This window comes from Bacillus rossius, chromosome 1, assembly GCF_032445375.1.
Source record: "Bacillus rossius redtenbacheri isolate Brsri chromosome 1, Brsri_v3, whole genome shotgun sequence".
Classification (NCBI taxonomy): domain Eukaryota; kingdom Metazoa; phylum Arthropoda; class Insecta; order Phasmatodea; family Bacillidae; genus Bacillus; species Bacillus rossius.
Genome location: NC_086330.1, coordinates 38,467,455 through 38,486,038, shown reverse-complemented (window position 1 = coordinate 38,486,038; position 18,584 = coordinate 38,467,455). Strand labels below are relative to the sequence as shown.

The window sequence follows — 18,584 nt, the reverse complement described above, 5'->3', positions numbered from 1 at the left end:
AGTACTAAGAAAACCAATCACAGTATGTATTCCACAGTCGGCGGGATTCTCAATCGGTGGACGTTTTTTTAAATATTCATAAACTTTTTTTTCCCATAATGGCATCGGTGGCTTGCCTACACTGCAGCGGCTGAATTCCTAAATGGTACTTACTTAAAAAAAACCCTCGTACATTTCTGAAAGTCGAGCTTAATGGATGGCAAAGGGCTGCCTGATCGGACGCACGAGGGCTAAGAGTGCAGGGGTGCTAACAGTTTCACGTGTGCACACATCATATTCCTCTTCACCTCTATGCACCAGGCACCGAACTGGCATGCAGTCTTAGCATCTGTAACGCACCTCTGTGAGACTTTCAAAGTGGCGACTCTATAATCTTTTGGTGGAATATTAAAGATAAAGGCTGCCGCACACCTCTATCCTACTTACAATACTGTGTACCAAATATTTTATACCTAAAATAAATGTTTTAATTTTTTTACTGTTCAAAAATACATGTTATAAAAAAACAACCATAGGAAAATGCAATGGCTCTTAAATGTTATCCGTTGATTCTAAGGAAACATCTCATAACACCTTTTTTATTTCCCAACAAAATGGATTGAGGAAACCAGAAAACTATAAATTTTTACACCCATTTTGTGTGCTTACAGTTTAAAAACTGTATTTTTAACAACCAAAATTGGTTCTCTTATTCATTAAATGTGCTCAGCTGATAATGCGAGTGTTCATTGAGCCCCACTGAATCAAACTATCACTATAATTTTTCTTTGCTCCCCTCTCCTATATTCCCTTACCATAGCTAATTGTATTTTAATTATAAATTTTATATATGATGGTTGTGAAACAAATTTGATTCGTAATTGTTTGCAAAGGTATCTTCATCATGAACTTAGCAGGATACTGTTTTGTACTTGCCTGTGTTATTTATCTATATGAACTTTCTGTACTTTCAGTACCAAGAAATTTTAAAACATTTTGTTTTTGGCTGTGTGTTGGACACACACAAGTAGATTCGTGGGTGAAGCATTGACAACCCTGCTTTCTAAGAGCCAAGCCAAGCATAGCCATGCTTCCACTTTGGAGGCAAGCTGGCATCTTGGTCAGTCACGAGGACCAGTGTCGCAAGAAGCTTGCCCGCTGTACTGCGACATGTTTAGATGTCTAACTTGACCTACCATGGCGTTGCACAGCGTGCAGTTGTGTTGTGTGTGTGAGGAAGGTGCTCGTACAAAACCACATACTGAGTTAAAACTGATGAATAATAGTTGACTGCAAAATAAACAAGCATGCCTGAAAAGATTGATATGTATTGGTTACTGATTAATTCATGAGTTATGTACTTTATCTCAGGACCCAGTTTCATGTATTAAGTATCATGCGACAAGAAGCAAAAGGTCACCGGGTGATCACATGATGAAGAGCGTCAAGTAGGGAAGAGATTAGTAATGCAGCCGCTTCCTAGCTGATGACACCGATCGCGCTTGGCTGTCTGGCAGTCATAATTACACAAACCCATCCACGTAATGGCTTCTCTGTCGAGATTTAAATCACATCTTAAATCTGGCATGCCTCTGCTGGGACAAGCTCGGGAGATAGTTTACAATGTTACAACACAGTTCAGTAAACAAACAAAAAAGTTATAATTTGACGTACAACAGGTGTTTCAATATTGTCAGTTAAATGAAATTCTAGCAGAGGAAAACCAGTTTGAATTTTTGATACAAACAGGTAAAAAACAGAGCACACAAAAATAATTGAATTAGACTATTTTACATGTGGTGGTGTGAGGAGAAAAATCCACGACATTAAAGAAGTCAGATAAGTAAAGACAAGATTTTATGGTTTTATTTTCAGGCTAATTTCTTTTTTAAAACAGGAGATTTTGATGTTATTAATTTTATTTTTTATGAACAAATATAACACTTAAATGTTCCATGATACTAATTTCTCCAAAATAATGTCATTTTGACCGATACATAGTACACTTTTACAATATGATTTTTAATAAGCATGTCTAACTATTCGGAATACATTAAATAAATATGTTAAGTATTTTTGTGTTTGTAAAATGTACTAGCATCATAATGTAAAAATCTTAAGTAAACTTAATCCAATTTTTTTGCATAAAATATGGTACAAACTTTCATCAAATTAAATTTTTTTAAGGTAACATATGTGTCAGAGTTAAGTCTTGATTGATAATGCTGATAAGTATCATAATTTTAATTGCGTTTCGGTGCTTTGTGGTGTATTAACTTGAATTCCGGTATTATATGGTTTATTGAATGCTTTTCTGTGATATTTTGGTTTTATCGCGATTCACCATATAATCTTGTCCCTATGAATAGGGCTTTGCAAGAAGACTGTTTTGAACTGTAGCAGGTAATACCTGCAAAACTTGTTGAAGCTAGAGTTCAGCTGGAAAAAGTGTCGACTGAAGACAAAGATTTTGACATAAAAGCCGGAAATCGCTGCTTGGAGAGGGCACTCCCTTGAACAAATACGAGTGTTTCCAAAGTTTATGTTAACGAAACTTATGATCATGCCACACACAGATAAGTTCTCGTTGACAGTCAGATATGTAAATAGGTATCACAAATTCCATTTGGAAAGGTCCACAATTAATTATTGTGCATGAAGGCAGACAACAAGCCTTTGTTTCGAATGCTTTTACTTATTTTTAAGTCGAAACAGAAATCCAGAGATTACTATGACCATATGAATTTTGAAAACCTGTTTATGTGTGTGAAAAGCAAATTATTGCCAAATTTACCCAAAAAGTGTGTTGTACTGGAGAACGCCAGTTATCATAATGAACAGCTGAACGAAAAACCTACAGCACTATCCCTAAAACAAGACATTCAAAACTGGCTGACAAACAACAATATTTCATTCTGTTCAACACTAATGAAAGTAAATCTTTTGTTTTTAGTAAAAAGAACACCAGTAACAAACAATTTAAAATAGATGTGTTGGTCACAGAATGTGGCCAATATTTCATTCTTCTGCATACATACCATGTTGATTTGAGCAGGTATGGGCAGACATCAAAAACAAATCATCAAAGGAATCACTTCATCACTAGATAATAAAAAAAATTATTTTGTGAGAAGGTGTTTATCAACTATTCTGTGGACAAATGTAAAGAATGTTGCAACATGTGAAAAATGTTGAAGGGGACTATAAGAATAGTGACAAGAGAATAGACATTGAAATTGATAAAATAATAAAAATAAATGTTGGATGTTCAAGTGACAAGGGGCACTGCAAGCAATACAGACAGTGGGGAAAGCAGTGTTTGTGATTCACAATAGGTGAGTATTTAATTGTTTTATAGCTTATTTTTTCCTTGTTTACGGTCAGTGGTAATTTTCTACATCTGTTTTAATGCTTTTAGCGGGACATACGCGTACAATGGATAATCTTGGGATAATATAATTTTTTAACTACCTTTATACTCTGTGCATCTAAGTTTCTTCAGCCATACATTTGAATGAGCCTTTAAATCCTTACTTCCTTACTAATATTATAAATGCCAAAGTAACTGTCTGTCTGTCGCGCTTTCACGCCAAAACTACTGAACTGATTTAAATTAAATTTGGTACACAGATAGTCTAGAGCCTGAGAACGGTCATAGACTACTTATTAATGTGAAAAAAGGGTTGTAAGGGGTTCAAAGGGGGGGGGGGGGGGATGAAAAGTTGTATGGAAGTATAGTCATTTTTAGAGCTAGAAGATTGAAACTTATTTTTTAGGCTGTTGATTCGATATAAATAAATATGACATTCTAAGTTTGTAAAAGTTTTACCCTCAAGCATGTAAAATAAGAATAGGAGATAGGGGATGAAAAGTTGTATGGAAGTATGTAAGGTTTATGTGAATGTTTTATAAGTTTGCTACAAGAGACAAAATATTAGAGCTATTCTGATGTAACATTTACGGAGTCATTACAAAATGTGAAACTGAAGTTAACGCGCGCAAGAAACTTGCCAAGCACAGCGCCGTACACAATGAGCGCTGTGCACATACGCGGGAGGGGGGGGGGGGGGGGCGGAGCGCGGTGTGGTACGGCGCGGTGTAGGGTGGGGAAATATGCTTAAGTGTGCTTACCCGAACGGGCAGACACGTGATGGCAGACTGTGCCACACGCATGTGAATACTGATTTCTTCCGCTGCAAATTCATTATTATTCACTGCAAATTGATTACAATTTGATTTGCTTACACAATTTTTTGTTTATTTAATTAATGTTCTTCGTGAAATACAAATAACTTTATGTTTTCATGTAATAACGTAGTTTATAAAAATGTACTTAAATAAACTCATTAATACTTTATATCTTATGTACTTATATACTTAAATAATTTAATAAGCTCTTTGCAGTGAAACACTGCAAATAGCTCATTAAAGCATTTATACGTATGTGTCTTATTTGTAAAATAATTAGCCTAAATAATTAAAAATGCTAACCAAAGACATTATTCCACGCGGACAAGGACGCGGGCACAGCTAGTTTAGATATATTTTAAAATTTTTATAATTCGTGTTTTAAATAAGGGATTGTTACATGAATTTTCAATCAAATCACCGTTATAAAATTAGGTCAACATAAAAATGGGAGGAAAAAATACCACTATACCATGAGGAACATAATACTGTTTGGACTGACTATTATCTATAAAAACCAATTCCATTATCTGGGCCGTGATTAAGTGACCAAGAGTTGGTCAAATGATGAAATGAAATGTATGAGTTACACCGTTGCTGCTCGTGTAAGACAAGACTCAAGTGCATCAGTTTGGTTTGCCACCCCTCCTTTCCCACCATTAGGGATGTGTGAATTCTTTGATTTTCAGTTCGAATAGAATCGAATCCCTGGCAATATTTTAGATATGAATCCGATTCCGAATATTAAGCACAGATTAATTAAAAATAACTGATTAATTTAAAAATAATGTGGGTTCTCTTTTTTTCTAACTGTAACTACTGGCAATTATTTATTACACAGATTGAAATGTTGATAATTATGTAAACTTAATTAATAATAAACTTTAAAATATGAAAACCAAACATATTCAATTCTCAAACTCAATCGTAATAAACTGCACGCCACAGGGAAATCTCAGTTTTATAAATGTTTCAGCAAACGAAACCATTTTTTCTCCAATAAATAACCAAGATGTTTTTTTCTTGTAGGTATGTAATTGTTTTTAGTTTATAGTTTGCTATACAAAGAAATTCGTAATTATAGTTTAAGCCCTCGAAATCTTGAAATTCTTTTGGCATTGTGTTAATTATTTAATTTACATATCTTTCTTTGATACATATTATAAATACTTAGCTAATAGTAGCCTAATTTTATTTTTCACTGCTAGTATTTTTGAGCCGTATTAAATTAATTTATAACTTTTGTGAATATTCGTAATACTGTTCGAATCCATGTACGTATAACGATTCCGGGTTCGGGTAACTGTAGATTCGAACCGTACCCGAAAATATTGGGTACTCGCACATCCCTACCCACCATGGTAGGGGAAGACTGTTGATGCGTACAGGAAAGTCTGAGAAGGCTCTTTTGCTTCATATCACATTATAATATAATTTTTAACTACTGTCTCCACTCTATTAATATAAATATACATTAGGTAGTAGTGATGTTAGTTTTTTTAATATGTTATGCCTATATTTAGGTTTTCCTATCCTAACAATTGGAATATATTTGTATAGAAAAAAAATATTTGTATAAATAAAATACGTAGTTAAGTTGTCAACAACAGTGTGTATTTTTGAGGAAAGTGTTAAGAGGTTAAGACTAAAGTGCACACCTGGCACATTTTTGTTTAATGGTTTCTAACTACTCTTTACCTAAAGCAAATCAGCAACTACTCAACAGTCACACACTAACTCAAGATTCTCTGCTATCCTAACAATGAAAAGTTATGCTGAAACAATAAAAAGGCGAATGATAGGCTAAATTTTAATGCAAGAAGATGCACACCAAAATCACGCAGTACAATGTTTATCCTTTCGCTGGGTTGTCAATACTGACCTGATCCCATTCACCATACAACACTTCATCTATGCTCACAAAACATACCACCACGCCATTCTCGTCGCGGGAACATCCTACCCTGGCCACGCTGAAACAGTTCTTCTCAACGAACATGGTGCTTATGTATGTTGCTGCTAAAGAACATGGTCCCTGGGTTGATGATGGTTGAACTCTGCTTCAGATGTGACTGACCCCCGCTAAGGCGTACGCACTGTTTTTCAGTCTTCACAATACACCACTCTTCACAGTCTCGCAGCATCCATCCTGCCTTGTGAACGTTACATTTAAGATGAATGTATGTCCACACACATTCAGCGTGTATTTCATGTTGACAAATCGGGAACGTAGCTAGCACCATTGGTGGGTACAATTTCACATCTGCTGAAAACTTTCAGTTCCTTAGTATATCTTGCCTGCACGAGTCCCAAGAGAAAGAAATCTGAATGTGCCAAGTAGGGAAAAATAGTAATTTGGAGACCATCCTATCATAGAAAAAGATGTAAAAATTTTCCGTGCTCTTAACAGAAGTTTTACAAGTTGGCACCATCCAGTCGAAAGCAACCCCAAGGTGAGTTTCTGATCCTTTAATTGATTTGCAAACTCAGTAACTATGGACAATTTTCAATCTGTATTAACAGCATCATTAAAAAAAAATCCAAATATTGTGATAATATTAACCAAGTCTTAGGAGGTGCAAAGGATTTTCATGGATTAGTGAGGGGACTTTGAATGGCCCAAATCCATTTATTTGTGCAAATTTACATAGCTGGATAATATCACCATGCACTGTCAGTGAACAATGTATCCAACAAGAAAAAGTTTTACCAATGGAAATTGTTGTGACCATTGACAAGATGAAATTTTCTTTGTATGGTTGAGTGGTAAAGATGAGTATTGCTTGATTTTTGTCTTTATGGTTGTACTCCGAGATAGCTGAATTTGGTTGTCTGAACTCTTAGGATAGCCTGTAAACAGTTTTTTTCATTAAGATAACAATAACACAATAATTGCTGCTTCATAGCCTGTGTCATGAATGAATCTTATCTTCAGTCATTTGTCTAGATCCACTATACCTTTAGTTTTCTTCAGTTTCTTCAACAGATTTCAAGTGTGACACTGGTGGGCGACGTGTGCACACCAAATTTCGTGGAAACTCACTCCAACACAGTTTTGTTTATGAAGCACAGAAACATAACATACCACAGCAGTTTCTCCAACACAAAGTACTTCTTTGCCTTCACAAATGAACGGCAGGGATTATATAACAAGCTTCTTGAACAAACAGATTAAAAAAAAAAGAATTCCATGCACTACCATACACAGTTTTTAAAAGTGATTCTCATAAAGCTTTATGTAGGATACAAGTTCACAAATATGTGTTACTGTTAGAGCAAATTTCATTATGGTTTTGTGACAAGACGTAATCCTACTACCTAATAAATCTACATAAATGTGAAAGTTAGGATGTCTGTGCATCACTTCTTTACTACTGAACCGATTTTAATGAAATATTGTATTAAACCACATTGCATATTTTATCCCGATAAAAGCATAATTCCTTATGGAATAGCCACTAAAATACATTTCCAACGCTAACGCATGGTGACACAGGAGGCGATAGCAATAAGGAGTAGCCTACTGCCAATGTTAAAAGTTTCAATAAACAATTTTTAAGCAGTAACATTTAGTTCCAATTTTATAAAGGAGTTACATCATATATATTTTATTTTTTCATATCACTATGTGGTGATGATACAGCAGGTCTAAGTTATTTTCACAGCGATACAGATATATACAGAGCAGAGTGCATCAAAACTCTTTGTGACAAAATTGAATACTTACCCACCATAGTTAGTAAATAATAATGCAAAAAATTAACTAAGAATTTTTAGAAATTATAAATGAGTAATTTACTGTACATTTAATGATATTATTGGGGGGGGAAAACAGCATAATGATGCAGAGTTGGATTTTTTGATCAAAACTACATTTTCATGAAAAATTCCTGACTATCGTGTGAACTTAAGTATTTTAATTTATTTCTGACCCTTACTGACTTTGGGACCTAAAATTGACAGAAAATATTTATTTCCAAGGAGTTGGGGGAGGGGGGGGGGGGGGGGGGGGGGGTTAAATTACTACAGTTTAGTCTATGTTTATGTTTGAGCATTTCCATTGCAATACAAATGTAATTGGAGATGAGAAAATCTTACAGGACAGTATTTTTTGATTAGTTAATAACTTTGAACATTTGTAATTGTAGTCACCAATTTAAATTTAAATTTAATTTTTTTTTTAAAAAAATACATTATTGACTGAAAAACACTCAACTTGACAGCATAATTCGTAAACACAATTACCAGGACAGGTTTCTGCTGCATTCCCCACATGCACTGTTTTAGAAAGACATAAGATTTGCTAACTGCTTTGCGGCTTCAATGTGGTTGCGAGTGCTCTTAAAAGCTAAGAGCTGCTATGACCTCCCCTTAAACCCAGCTTAACTGCTAATTGTCTTGTACCTGGTGAACACATCAATACGTATGTTGCTTACAAAAATTCTTCTGCATTAGGCAAAAAATATTTTATATAACATGCTTTCACAGTCTGGGCATTGGCAGATTGGAGCATGGAACTTCCCATATTACTACCACTGGAGGATTTACATGACTTTTCCAGGATTTTGAGTAAATCCCCTGACTTTTCACGAGTCAATGACCTAGCAACTAGTATTTGGTCATATTTCATGCACTATCTATTTCAGAGCAAATGATTTACGTATGACCATGCAAGGCCAAACTCCTATCAATTTGCTCATCCCGTACATCAAGTCATCATACAGCATAAATAACACGTACAAACAAACAATTCCCGATGCTAACCAATGTTATTATGTATATGTCATGTAGTTAATAGACTTTTAAAAACATGTATTTGAGATTATTTCCTCCAAATTGCAAGCTACTCCTATCACAAAACAAATAGTGCCACAGTCAATAAACAAAGGCATCTAACAGCTCATCAGTTGAAGTGTTCTATGCCTAAGAGTGCAATAATTGCTGTTGTCACACACACCAAATAATCACAAAGCAGTTACGAAAATGCTTTTTACAACTTATTTTTTACTTATCCACTAACAATACATATTAAAAATCAGCTCTGCCTTGAACTGAATAATGATTTTGTGGTGTCCTATAAGCCGGCAGTCAAGAGCTGAACACACCAGTTATAGCCTCACACACAGGGCTCAAAATATTATTAATCTTGGAAATGGCAGCATCAATGAAGATCCTCGACATATTGGTTCATAATTCTACATTACGTTGGTGAGCTATTTACGAGGCGGCCATCTCTTATGCATCAGGGCGTTTGCGGATCCTTAGCCAAAAATGATCATGAATGCCAACTCAAGAAACATAAAATAACGTGTGACAGTGGTTCAAGAAGCAAGTACAACATTCTTAATGTTAAAGGTAAAGTTATGCTTACCAGTATTGTCTGCTCCACGTGGGATGATAACATCTGCGTACTTCTTTGTCTGAAACAGTTTCACGTTCACATTACAAATATTTAAAAAAATATGTTTGATGACTGTGCCATAACAACCTAAGCATTGAATATAAAAACTTCTCCTTTTAACTCAGATTTAGGAATAACTCAAACCAAATCAATAAAATCAAATAACAAAAAGGCAAATAAAGAAGTTCTTCACAATAATCAGAGAGAGTTAAAAGTTACAAACATTTTATTTCGGAACTTAAAAAAGGAAATCTGTCCAAGATGAGAATAACTTTGAGGGCAGAACAATTGCTTTAATTGCTGGAACTGTACACAATGATGTAATATGTAACACGTGCAACAAACCAGGCAGAGTTACAGCTATAGGATATTTCCTGCAAGTGCATTGCCTCTCCCCTCCAAATACAGAATTTTCGCCAAACTGAATTAACTCTGGTCTAAATTTATCCAACTTAATCAGGAAAAAAAACTTGTAACTTGAGCTGGGATATTTCCATGTTTGATCCCAGTTACTTAATAATAGTGAACTGTCTTTAATCTGACACATTCTGGAGCATGGAGATTCCAGATTAGTGATTTTGCTGTAATACCAAACGTCAATATAGTTTTAACAGGAACACCAAAGAAAAATTAGTATACAGTACAGTAGTATTTAAAATGAGTTGTAATAAGTTACTCCAAAGAAACAGAGAAAAATACAGATTATCTCTGGTCATTTTAAAAATATCATTGCAGAAACGTACCCGTGAAATGTGCAAGAGAGACTGCACTGAAATAAAAACTGGCAGCTAGCGATAAACTCAGAGCAAACTAAAAATGCTAGCAGGGCAGTAACATGACTTGGCAGCAAAGATCAACAGCTGAATAAAAGAATATGAGAAACCAAAAAATGCTGGATTAAAGACCTCTCACTGTACATATGATATTGTTTAAAATTTATGCTATTTTTTTTAATGCCTGAAGATGGTAAAAGCATAAACCACATACTCTGCAGTGAATGACCTGATCTGCAAATTATGCAAATTCAATTATAACTTACAAATATATCTTTCAAGTCCACTGGTTGTTTTTAGTATCCATCCTTAATAAGTTACACTATGTACTACAGACATTCAATTATCACACTAATCATACCAAAAACACATACAAAGGAAATAATCAATACTCACAGGTGAGCAGAATTCTTCAAAAGCTGGTTTCACATAGTTCATGTACTGATTGAGAACCTGATCTAAGTCTCGGCCAAGCTCCTTTATGTCACGAGGAACTGCAATACACATTTAGAAAATTTTTAAATATACAATAGTTGCCCTTGAGGAAAAAAAAAATTAATTCCTGAAGAATAATGCTGATTACAAGTCAATACCGTGAAACAACAGCTTACTATTTCTCTAAACCAGATCTTCTGACAGAAATTAAACAAGGCAATTAATAGCTACCACAGCAATCATGCAAGTATATTACGTATATTTGAACACTGAAGCTTACCTCTTCGAGCCAGACGTGTGTCCGAGTCTGTATCCACAAAGAGCTTCATGTGGAATAGTTCCCTTATCTCAGGGAAGTAGAACACCAGAATGCCCTCAATGAGGACGACGTCAGCCGGGTATATCGAGGTGAACTGGTTCTGCACCCTGTCGCAAAACACACGCCATCAGTATTTTAGGTTCACCACCGAGGACAGTTATTAAACAAATTTCAATGGTTCTTTGTGTTTTAGAATACATAGAACTAGTGACCCGCTCTGGCTTTGCACAGTTGCGATCGACTAATGTAGCGTCATTTAAATTTAATAAATAAACTACTTATAAGTATCGAGTTCTCATTTTTGAAAATTATGAACCTACAAAAATGTACTGCCCATAACTAAAGAATTTCTTTGTAAACAATGTTAACAGCTTTTTTCTCGTGAGACAACACAAACAGATTTTGTTTAGAAGTCACATGCAAAAGGCTGCATATAACTGTCCATGTAAAAAGCACTCAATGCTCAAATCTATTCTTTTTTTTATTCCTAAAATTCTGTGGCACATTAATGGAAAAGTCACGTACAAGTCAGCATAAGTCTTGTAAACACCGTAAAAACACCTTTTATATGACTTGATTACAAAACAGATACTTCTCTATCTTTATCTTAATATATATAACTCAAAGGTGACTGACTGACATAGTGATCTATCAACGCACAGCCCAAACCACTGGATGGATCGGGATGAAATTTGGCATGCAGGTAGATGTTATGATGTAGGCATCCGCTAAGAAAGGATTTTGATTAATTCTACCCCCAAGGGGATAAAATAGGGGATGAAAGTTTGTATGAAAATTTGTCAATTTTAAACCGATCGGGCTGAGACTTTGCATGCATAAAGCTACTATGACGTAGGCATCCCCTAAGAAAGGATTTTGAGATGCAGGCTATATAAGATTAGTAACTTTTCAGTTTAAAATATACGCATTTCTGTATGCTAGCGCCATCTACATTGAGTTATTTTGGAGAGAACTTTGAATTAACCATTTTTGTGCATAGTGCATAGATAATATATCGTTATAGACTCTGCTTTGTATTTGGCATTTGTTTTGTTTTCGTTTGGTTTAAGTATAGGTTTTGTCGGTTAGACTTTTTTTAAAATGGCTAAAGAAAATCTGAACGTTAATGGAGAAGTTGAAGAATGTACTGTCGTCCCTATTGTTGGTGACGGTGCATGTTTGTTTCGTGCTCTCTCTTATTTAATGTATGGAACACAAGATAGAGCGATGAAGGTACGTTCAGAAATTGTCAGATATGTGGTTAATGACTGGAGCAAGTTTTCAATTATGACCCACGACAGGAATGGTGATAACTACGTAACATCTGACGAATATTTTGCTGATATGATAAAAAATACTACTTATGGCGGATTTTGTGAGTTAATAGCAGCAGGATTAATATTCCCATTTAAGTTTGAAGTTTATAGAAACTGTCTCATATATACGGAATCTGGATCTAACGACTATTCGGTAAGGCGATTACGATTCAGTCAAGATTTGTCCAGAGGGCATTTTGATGACTATCTTCCCATAGCAGCACAGAAAATTACTTGGCGTCGTATGGAGGTAGCTGTAGAAGAACATGATTTTGGAATTGATACACCTTCGCAACTTAAAGTTGATAAGGGTTGTCAGGAGGAGGTACCTGTTTTAGAACGTGAACATTCACCTATGGTATCTTTAATAAATTATGATGAAAATTTAATAAAAAGTTTATTGTCCCAATCTGAGTCTGTGACATTAATAGAAAAAAAGAAAAACAAACGTAGGGCAAGGTTTACTAATTACACACGAAAAAATCAAATAAAAAAGGCACAAAAAAATTATGGACAGACTCTACCTGAATCCCACCGTAAAGCTGTGTCTGAATATAAGAAAAAAAACCTGATGTACAGAGGCAAGCTGTCGCCACCTACCAGGCTGCACACCCTGAAAAACACAGGCAATCTGTCGCCACCTACCAGGCTGCAAACCCTGAAAAACATAGGCAATATGCGGCACTATCAGGCCAGGAATACCGATGTGCATAGAGTGATTCAGTCACGGTATAGAGAAAATACAATCCAGCGTGTATGGAGAAGCAAGTTGCTTTCGGGTTTGGCGTATGACCCAGATATTGCTTATGGAACTGACAGCATCGTAGTCTTAGGTTCTATGATGTACAAGTGTCAGTGGTGTAACACCTTGAAGTGGAAAGATGAGACACCTGGCATGTGTTGTAGCGCCGGTAAAGTACAACTTGAGCCGTTTAAACAACTGCCTGAACCACTTTACAGTCTGGTTAATGATTTACACCCAAATCATGTACACTTCATGGATAATATCAGAAAATATAATGCCTGTTTTCAAATGACTTCCTTTGGTGGAAAACAAATAAAAGAAGGCGGTTTTTCACCAACGTTTAAAGTTCAAGGACAAGTATATCATTTAATTGGAAGTATATTACCGGAACCTGGGCAGGATGCACAGTTTCTGCAAATTTATTTCGTCGGTGAAGATGATAGAGAAGCTAAAATTCGATGTTCTAAATTTCCTGATTTGAGACCAAATTTAATCAAACAATTGCAGCTTATGTTACATGAGGTGAACCCATACATAAAAGATCTAAAAACAGCCATTGGTAAAATATCGCCTTCAGAGTCATTAAAGGTCGTAATACATGCAGATAAAAAACCACAAAGAGAACACAGAGGCAGATTTAATGCACCAACGGCAAATGAAGTGGCTGTTGTATTGGTAGATCAGCATTTTGACCGAAGAGACATTATCCTCGAAAGCCGAAGTAACTCACTTCAGCGTATCAGTGAGATACATCGAGCTTATGATGCGCTGCAGTACCCGTTGATGTTTTGCTGGGGGGATGATGGCTATTCAATCAACATACCACAATGCGATCCCACAACTAAGTTGCCCTTGAAAAAAACAGTCTCTGCTGTAAGTTTTTAATCATACAGAATAATGATCAGAGAAGGAGAAGATAACTATTTGGTTAAATATCAAGCTCTTTTTAGTCAATATTTGGTAGATGAATACGCAAAAATAGAAACTGAAAGACTAAACTACATAAAAAACAATCAAGCCAAATTGCGCGCAGATAATTATATTCATTTAAAAGATGCAATTGGACGGCAAGATACTGAAGCAAATCAGCTGGGACAAATGGTAGTACTTCCATCATCTTTTACTGGTGGACCAAGATACATGCATGAAAAAACGCAAGACGCCATTACCTATGTTAGACATTACGGTCGTCCCGACCTTTTTATTACTTTTACATGTAACCCACGCTGGAGTGACATAAATGAGCACTTACTTTCAGGACAAAAATCTCATGATCGATACGATATTATTTCGCGTGTTTTTCGATTAAAGGTAAAAAAGGTCATGGATTTGTTGATAAAAGGGAAAATATTCGGTGAAGTGAGATGCTATATGTATTCGACGGAATGGCAAAAGCGAGGTCTTCCGCATATTCATATACTTTTATGGCTTCAACATCGCATCACTCCGAATCAAATTGACAATATTATTTGTGCTGAAATACCTAACCCCGATCGTGATCCTGAGCTTTACGAAATTGTTAAAAGTAATATGATACATGGACCCTGTGGAAGTTTAAACCGAAATTCTCCATGCATGAAAGATAATTCGTGCAGCAAACGTTATCCTAAGGCTCTTATTAAGGAAACTCAAACCGGTGATGATGTACAGGAGACGTTCTCTGGAGGATGGTGGATTCTCTGTCAATATCAAGGGTGTTACAATAGATAATCGTTGGGTGGTTCCTTATAATCCAGTGCTATTAAGAACATGTAACGCTCACGTGAACGTAGAGTATTGCCATTCTGTGAAGTCAATCAAATAAGTTTGCAAATATGTTAATAAAGGGTCAGATCAGGCTAAGTTTACTTTAGAGAATGGGAAGGATGGGAAGGATGAAGTTACAACCTACGCAAGTGGTCGATATATAAGTTCAGCTGAAGCAGTTTGGCGAATCCTTGAATTCCCAATACATGAGCGTTTTCCTCCTGTAGTGCACCTTGCTGTCCATTTAGAAAATGGACAGAGAATTTATTTTAATGAGCAGAACTTGTACGACAATTTGAGTAGTCCTCCTACAACTACACTCCTCTCCTTTTTCTATCTGTGTAACGTGGATGACTTAGCAAAAAACATTGCTATACTCTGAAGTCCCTGCGTATTACGTTTGGAACAAGTGATCGTTTCAGAGAAGGAAGAGAGGAGTGAATGTTGACGGATGGTCAGGGGTCAAAAAAGAACACGTTCTAGGTAGGGTTTATACCGTTCATCCAAACAATACAGAATGCTACCACCTTCAAATGCTTCTACATGAGATCAGAGGCCTTTGAAGCGTTGAAAATTGTAGATGGTCACTTACATCCCACTTTCCAATCTGCGTGCAAGGCTCTAGGTCTACTCGAAGATGATCGGCATTTGGATTCAGCTCTTGAAGAGGCAGCACTTTGTCAAACACCGCATATGATTCGAGAGCTTTTTGCTATCATTTTATTGTTCTGCCAGGTTTCCGATCCCTTATGTCTTTGGGAAAAATACAAAGAATACCTTTCTGAAGACTTTAAAAAACAACTGGAAAGGCAAGGTGACGTGGATGTAGAGCACTCATCGGACCTGATATTTAACTAATGCCTGTCTGTATTAGAGGATGCAGTATTATCATTAGGCGGCCGTCCTCTTAAAGAGTATGGATTACCTCAGTCAATAACATCAATAAATTTTGAAAATAGAGAGTACGTGAAGGAGACCAGTTACGATACAGTGGCCTTAGAAGACGCAGTTAGAAAAAATGAAGCATTCTTGAATGACGAGCAACAGGAAGTATGCAATAAAATTATCACAAGTGTAGAAGCAAATGACGGTCGAATATTCTTCTTAGACGCTCCAGGTGTAACTGGTAAAACCTTCCTTACAAATTTACTTTTGGCGAAAGTAAGAAGTACTCACGGCATTGCCCTGGCTGTGGCATCGTCCGGCATAGCTGCTACATTACTCGAAGGTGGTCGAACTTCTCATGCTACTTTTAAGTTACCACTCAATTTAATCACTGCCGAGACTCCCATTTGCAACATCTCCAAACAAAGTAATTTTGCTGAAGTTTTAAAGAGTACGAAAATAATTGTGTGGGATGAAATAACGATGGCTCATAAAGGTGGTATTGAAGCCTTAAACAGATCACTAAGGGATATAAGGGGTAATACAAAATTAATGGGTGGCTTAACAGTTTTGCTGGCTGGAGACTTTCGGCAGACTCTACCAGTGGTGCCAAAAGGAACCAGAGCTGACGAAGTAAAGTCGTGCATTAAGAAATCTAATTTGTGGCCCCAGGTTAATATTCTTAAGCTCTCTAAAAATATGACAGCACATTTCGGCAGGGATGAGTCTGCTGGTAGATTTTCAGATCTACTTAAAATCAGTAATGGTGATTTTCCATCGTTTGATGGAATCATAACCATCTCGGAAGAATTGTGCACAGTTGTTACTACGGTTAAAGAATTGCTATCTAAAGTTTATCCAGACATTATTCATATACATGACAAGCCTACTGAATGGTTATGTGAGCGTGCAATACTTACTCCAAAGAACGATCAAGCAGCAGCTATCAACGATATCCTGCTCATGTCGTTTGAGGGCGAAGAAAAGGTCTATACTTCGATTGATACGGTGGTTAATACAGATGACGCTACTAATTTCCCTGTAGAATTTTTTAATTCATTGAAACCGCCAGGTTTGCCTTATCATAAGCTTATTCTGTGTGTGGGTGTTCCAATTATTTTGTTGCGAAATTTAAAACCACCAAAACTTTGTAACGGTACGAGACTGCAAGTGAAAGCGTTACATTGCAATATAGTGGAAGCCACTATATTAACTGGGTGTGCGAAAGGGAAAACTGTATTTATACCACGAATCCCATTAATACCTAATGATATCCCGTTCGAATTTAAGCGATTACAGTTTCCCCTAAAAGTCTGCTTTGCCATGACAATAAACAAGTCTCAGGGGCAAACTCTCAAATTTGCGGGTATTGACTTGAGAGAACATTGCTTCTCTCATGGACAGTTTTATGTTGCTTGCACACGAGTAAGTTCACCCAATAGCTTGATAGTTTTAGCACCTAATGACAGATTAGTTAAGAATATTGTGTACAAAGAAGTTTTGTAGGTCCTAATTTTTTACACACGCTAAACAAAAGTAAAGCCGCAAAAACTATACCTAATTAATAATAATACTTCTTAACGCAAGCGAAGCCGCGGGCAAACGCTAGTATTTAATATGAATGTATTAAACACATAAACCTTCCATAAGAAATTCACTAAATGATGGTGAAAACCGCATCAAAATCCATTGTATAATTGAGAAGACGCAGATAGCTACTTTGTTTTATACTATTTTGAGATGAATAGATGATGCAGCTATGGCCTATAGCAGTGGTTCTCAAAGTCTTCACCCTTCAAGATTTCCAGGTGTGCCCTCTGGTATTTATTCCATAGAAATATTTTTCCACTCATAAAAACAATTTAGTTACTCTATTATACCATTTCATTCTGCACTTTTTGTTAACATGTCATTATTTTAAGATGTTTGAACGAGTCAACAGGTTTTTGCTCAAACAGTGACTACAGTACGGCACTGAAGTCGCTCTTTACTGTTTGTAAACAATCCTGAATAAATTTCATTTTTTGTCTGTAGGAATATTTGACTTAATTATTATGTGTAATGCATTTTCCAGAAATATGTGTATGGGGTGCCAGGAAAATTTGTAAGATTTTAAATGCACCCCCAACTCCAAAAAGGATTTGAGAACCACTGGCCAATGGTAAGGAAGCATCCCAGCAATTGCCTTGCGTGATTTCAGGAAACCATGGAAAACTGGAATCAAGATGCTGGGTTTCGAACCCAGTTTCTCTGGAAAAGAGCAAGAGTCCAGTGTCTTACTTTTGAGAAGACCCACTGGCTCATGGCAAAATTTTACATGTTTCTCACTTGCAGAAAATTCAGGTTGACCCCAGCGGGAATCTAACTGGTATCACCTTGGTGGGAGGCAAGTGATAACCACTCAACAATCATGTAAGCCACATTCTGTATGTTAATATTGTATGATAAAATTTCCCCAAATTTTCCCTGACTTTCCATGACCAAAACTTCAAATTACCCTGATTTTTTTTAAATAATTAACTTATTTTGCGATTTTCTGAAAGACATAAAAATTCGGCCTCCACTGTTCTGTAGGTGGCCTAAAAATGAAAATTCAAACAGAACCTTACATATTATGCATTTTCATAGTATGTACAACTATGCACTAAAGAATTTTCAAAAAAAATCTTTCATATCTGGGTGTTGACAAACTGGAGCATGAAATTTTCTACTTAAATTACTGCCATTGAGAAATTTCCACAACTTTTCCAGGATTTCAAAGAAAATAAATGACTTTCTAGAATGTGGAAACCCTGAA

General features: G+C 36.0%; 1 protein-coding gene across 3 annotated transcripts in view; it reads right to left on the bottom strand.

Annotated features, from left to right (window-relative positions):
- The window catches only part of LOC134534983 (uridine-cytidine kinase), a 52,943-nt gene that overhangs the window by 18,963 nt on the left and 15,396 nt on the right, over positions 1-18,584 (bottom strand). For 2 of the 3 annotated variants that reach the window (XM_063373791.1, XM_063373781.1), the window contains exons 4-6: positions 11,057-11,202; positions 10,738-10,835; positions 9,539-9,587 (exon numbers count right to left, since the gene is read on the bottom strand). In XM_063373791.1, the coding sequence (XP_063229861.1) occupies positions 9,539-9,587; positions 10,738-10,835; positions 11,057-11,202 (293 nt within the window). Of the gene's footprint in view, positions 1-6,782; positions 7,018-9,538; positions 9,588-10,737; positions 10,836-11,056; positions 11,203-18,584 lie in introns of those variants that run through there. The other variant, XM_063373771.1, reaches the window with a different exon arrangement.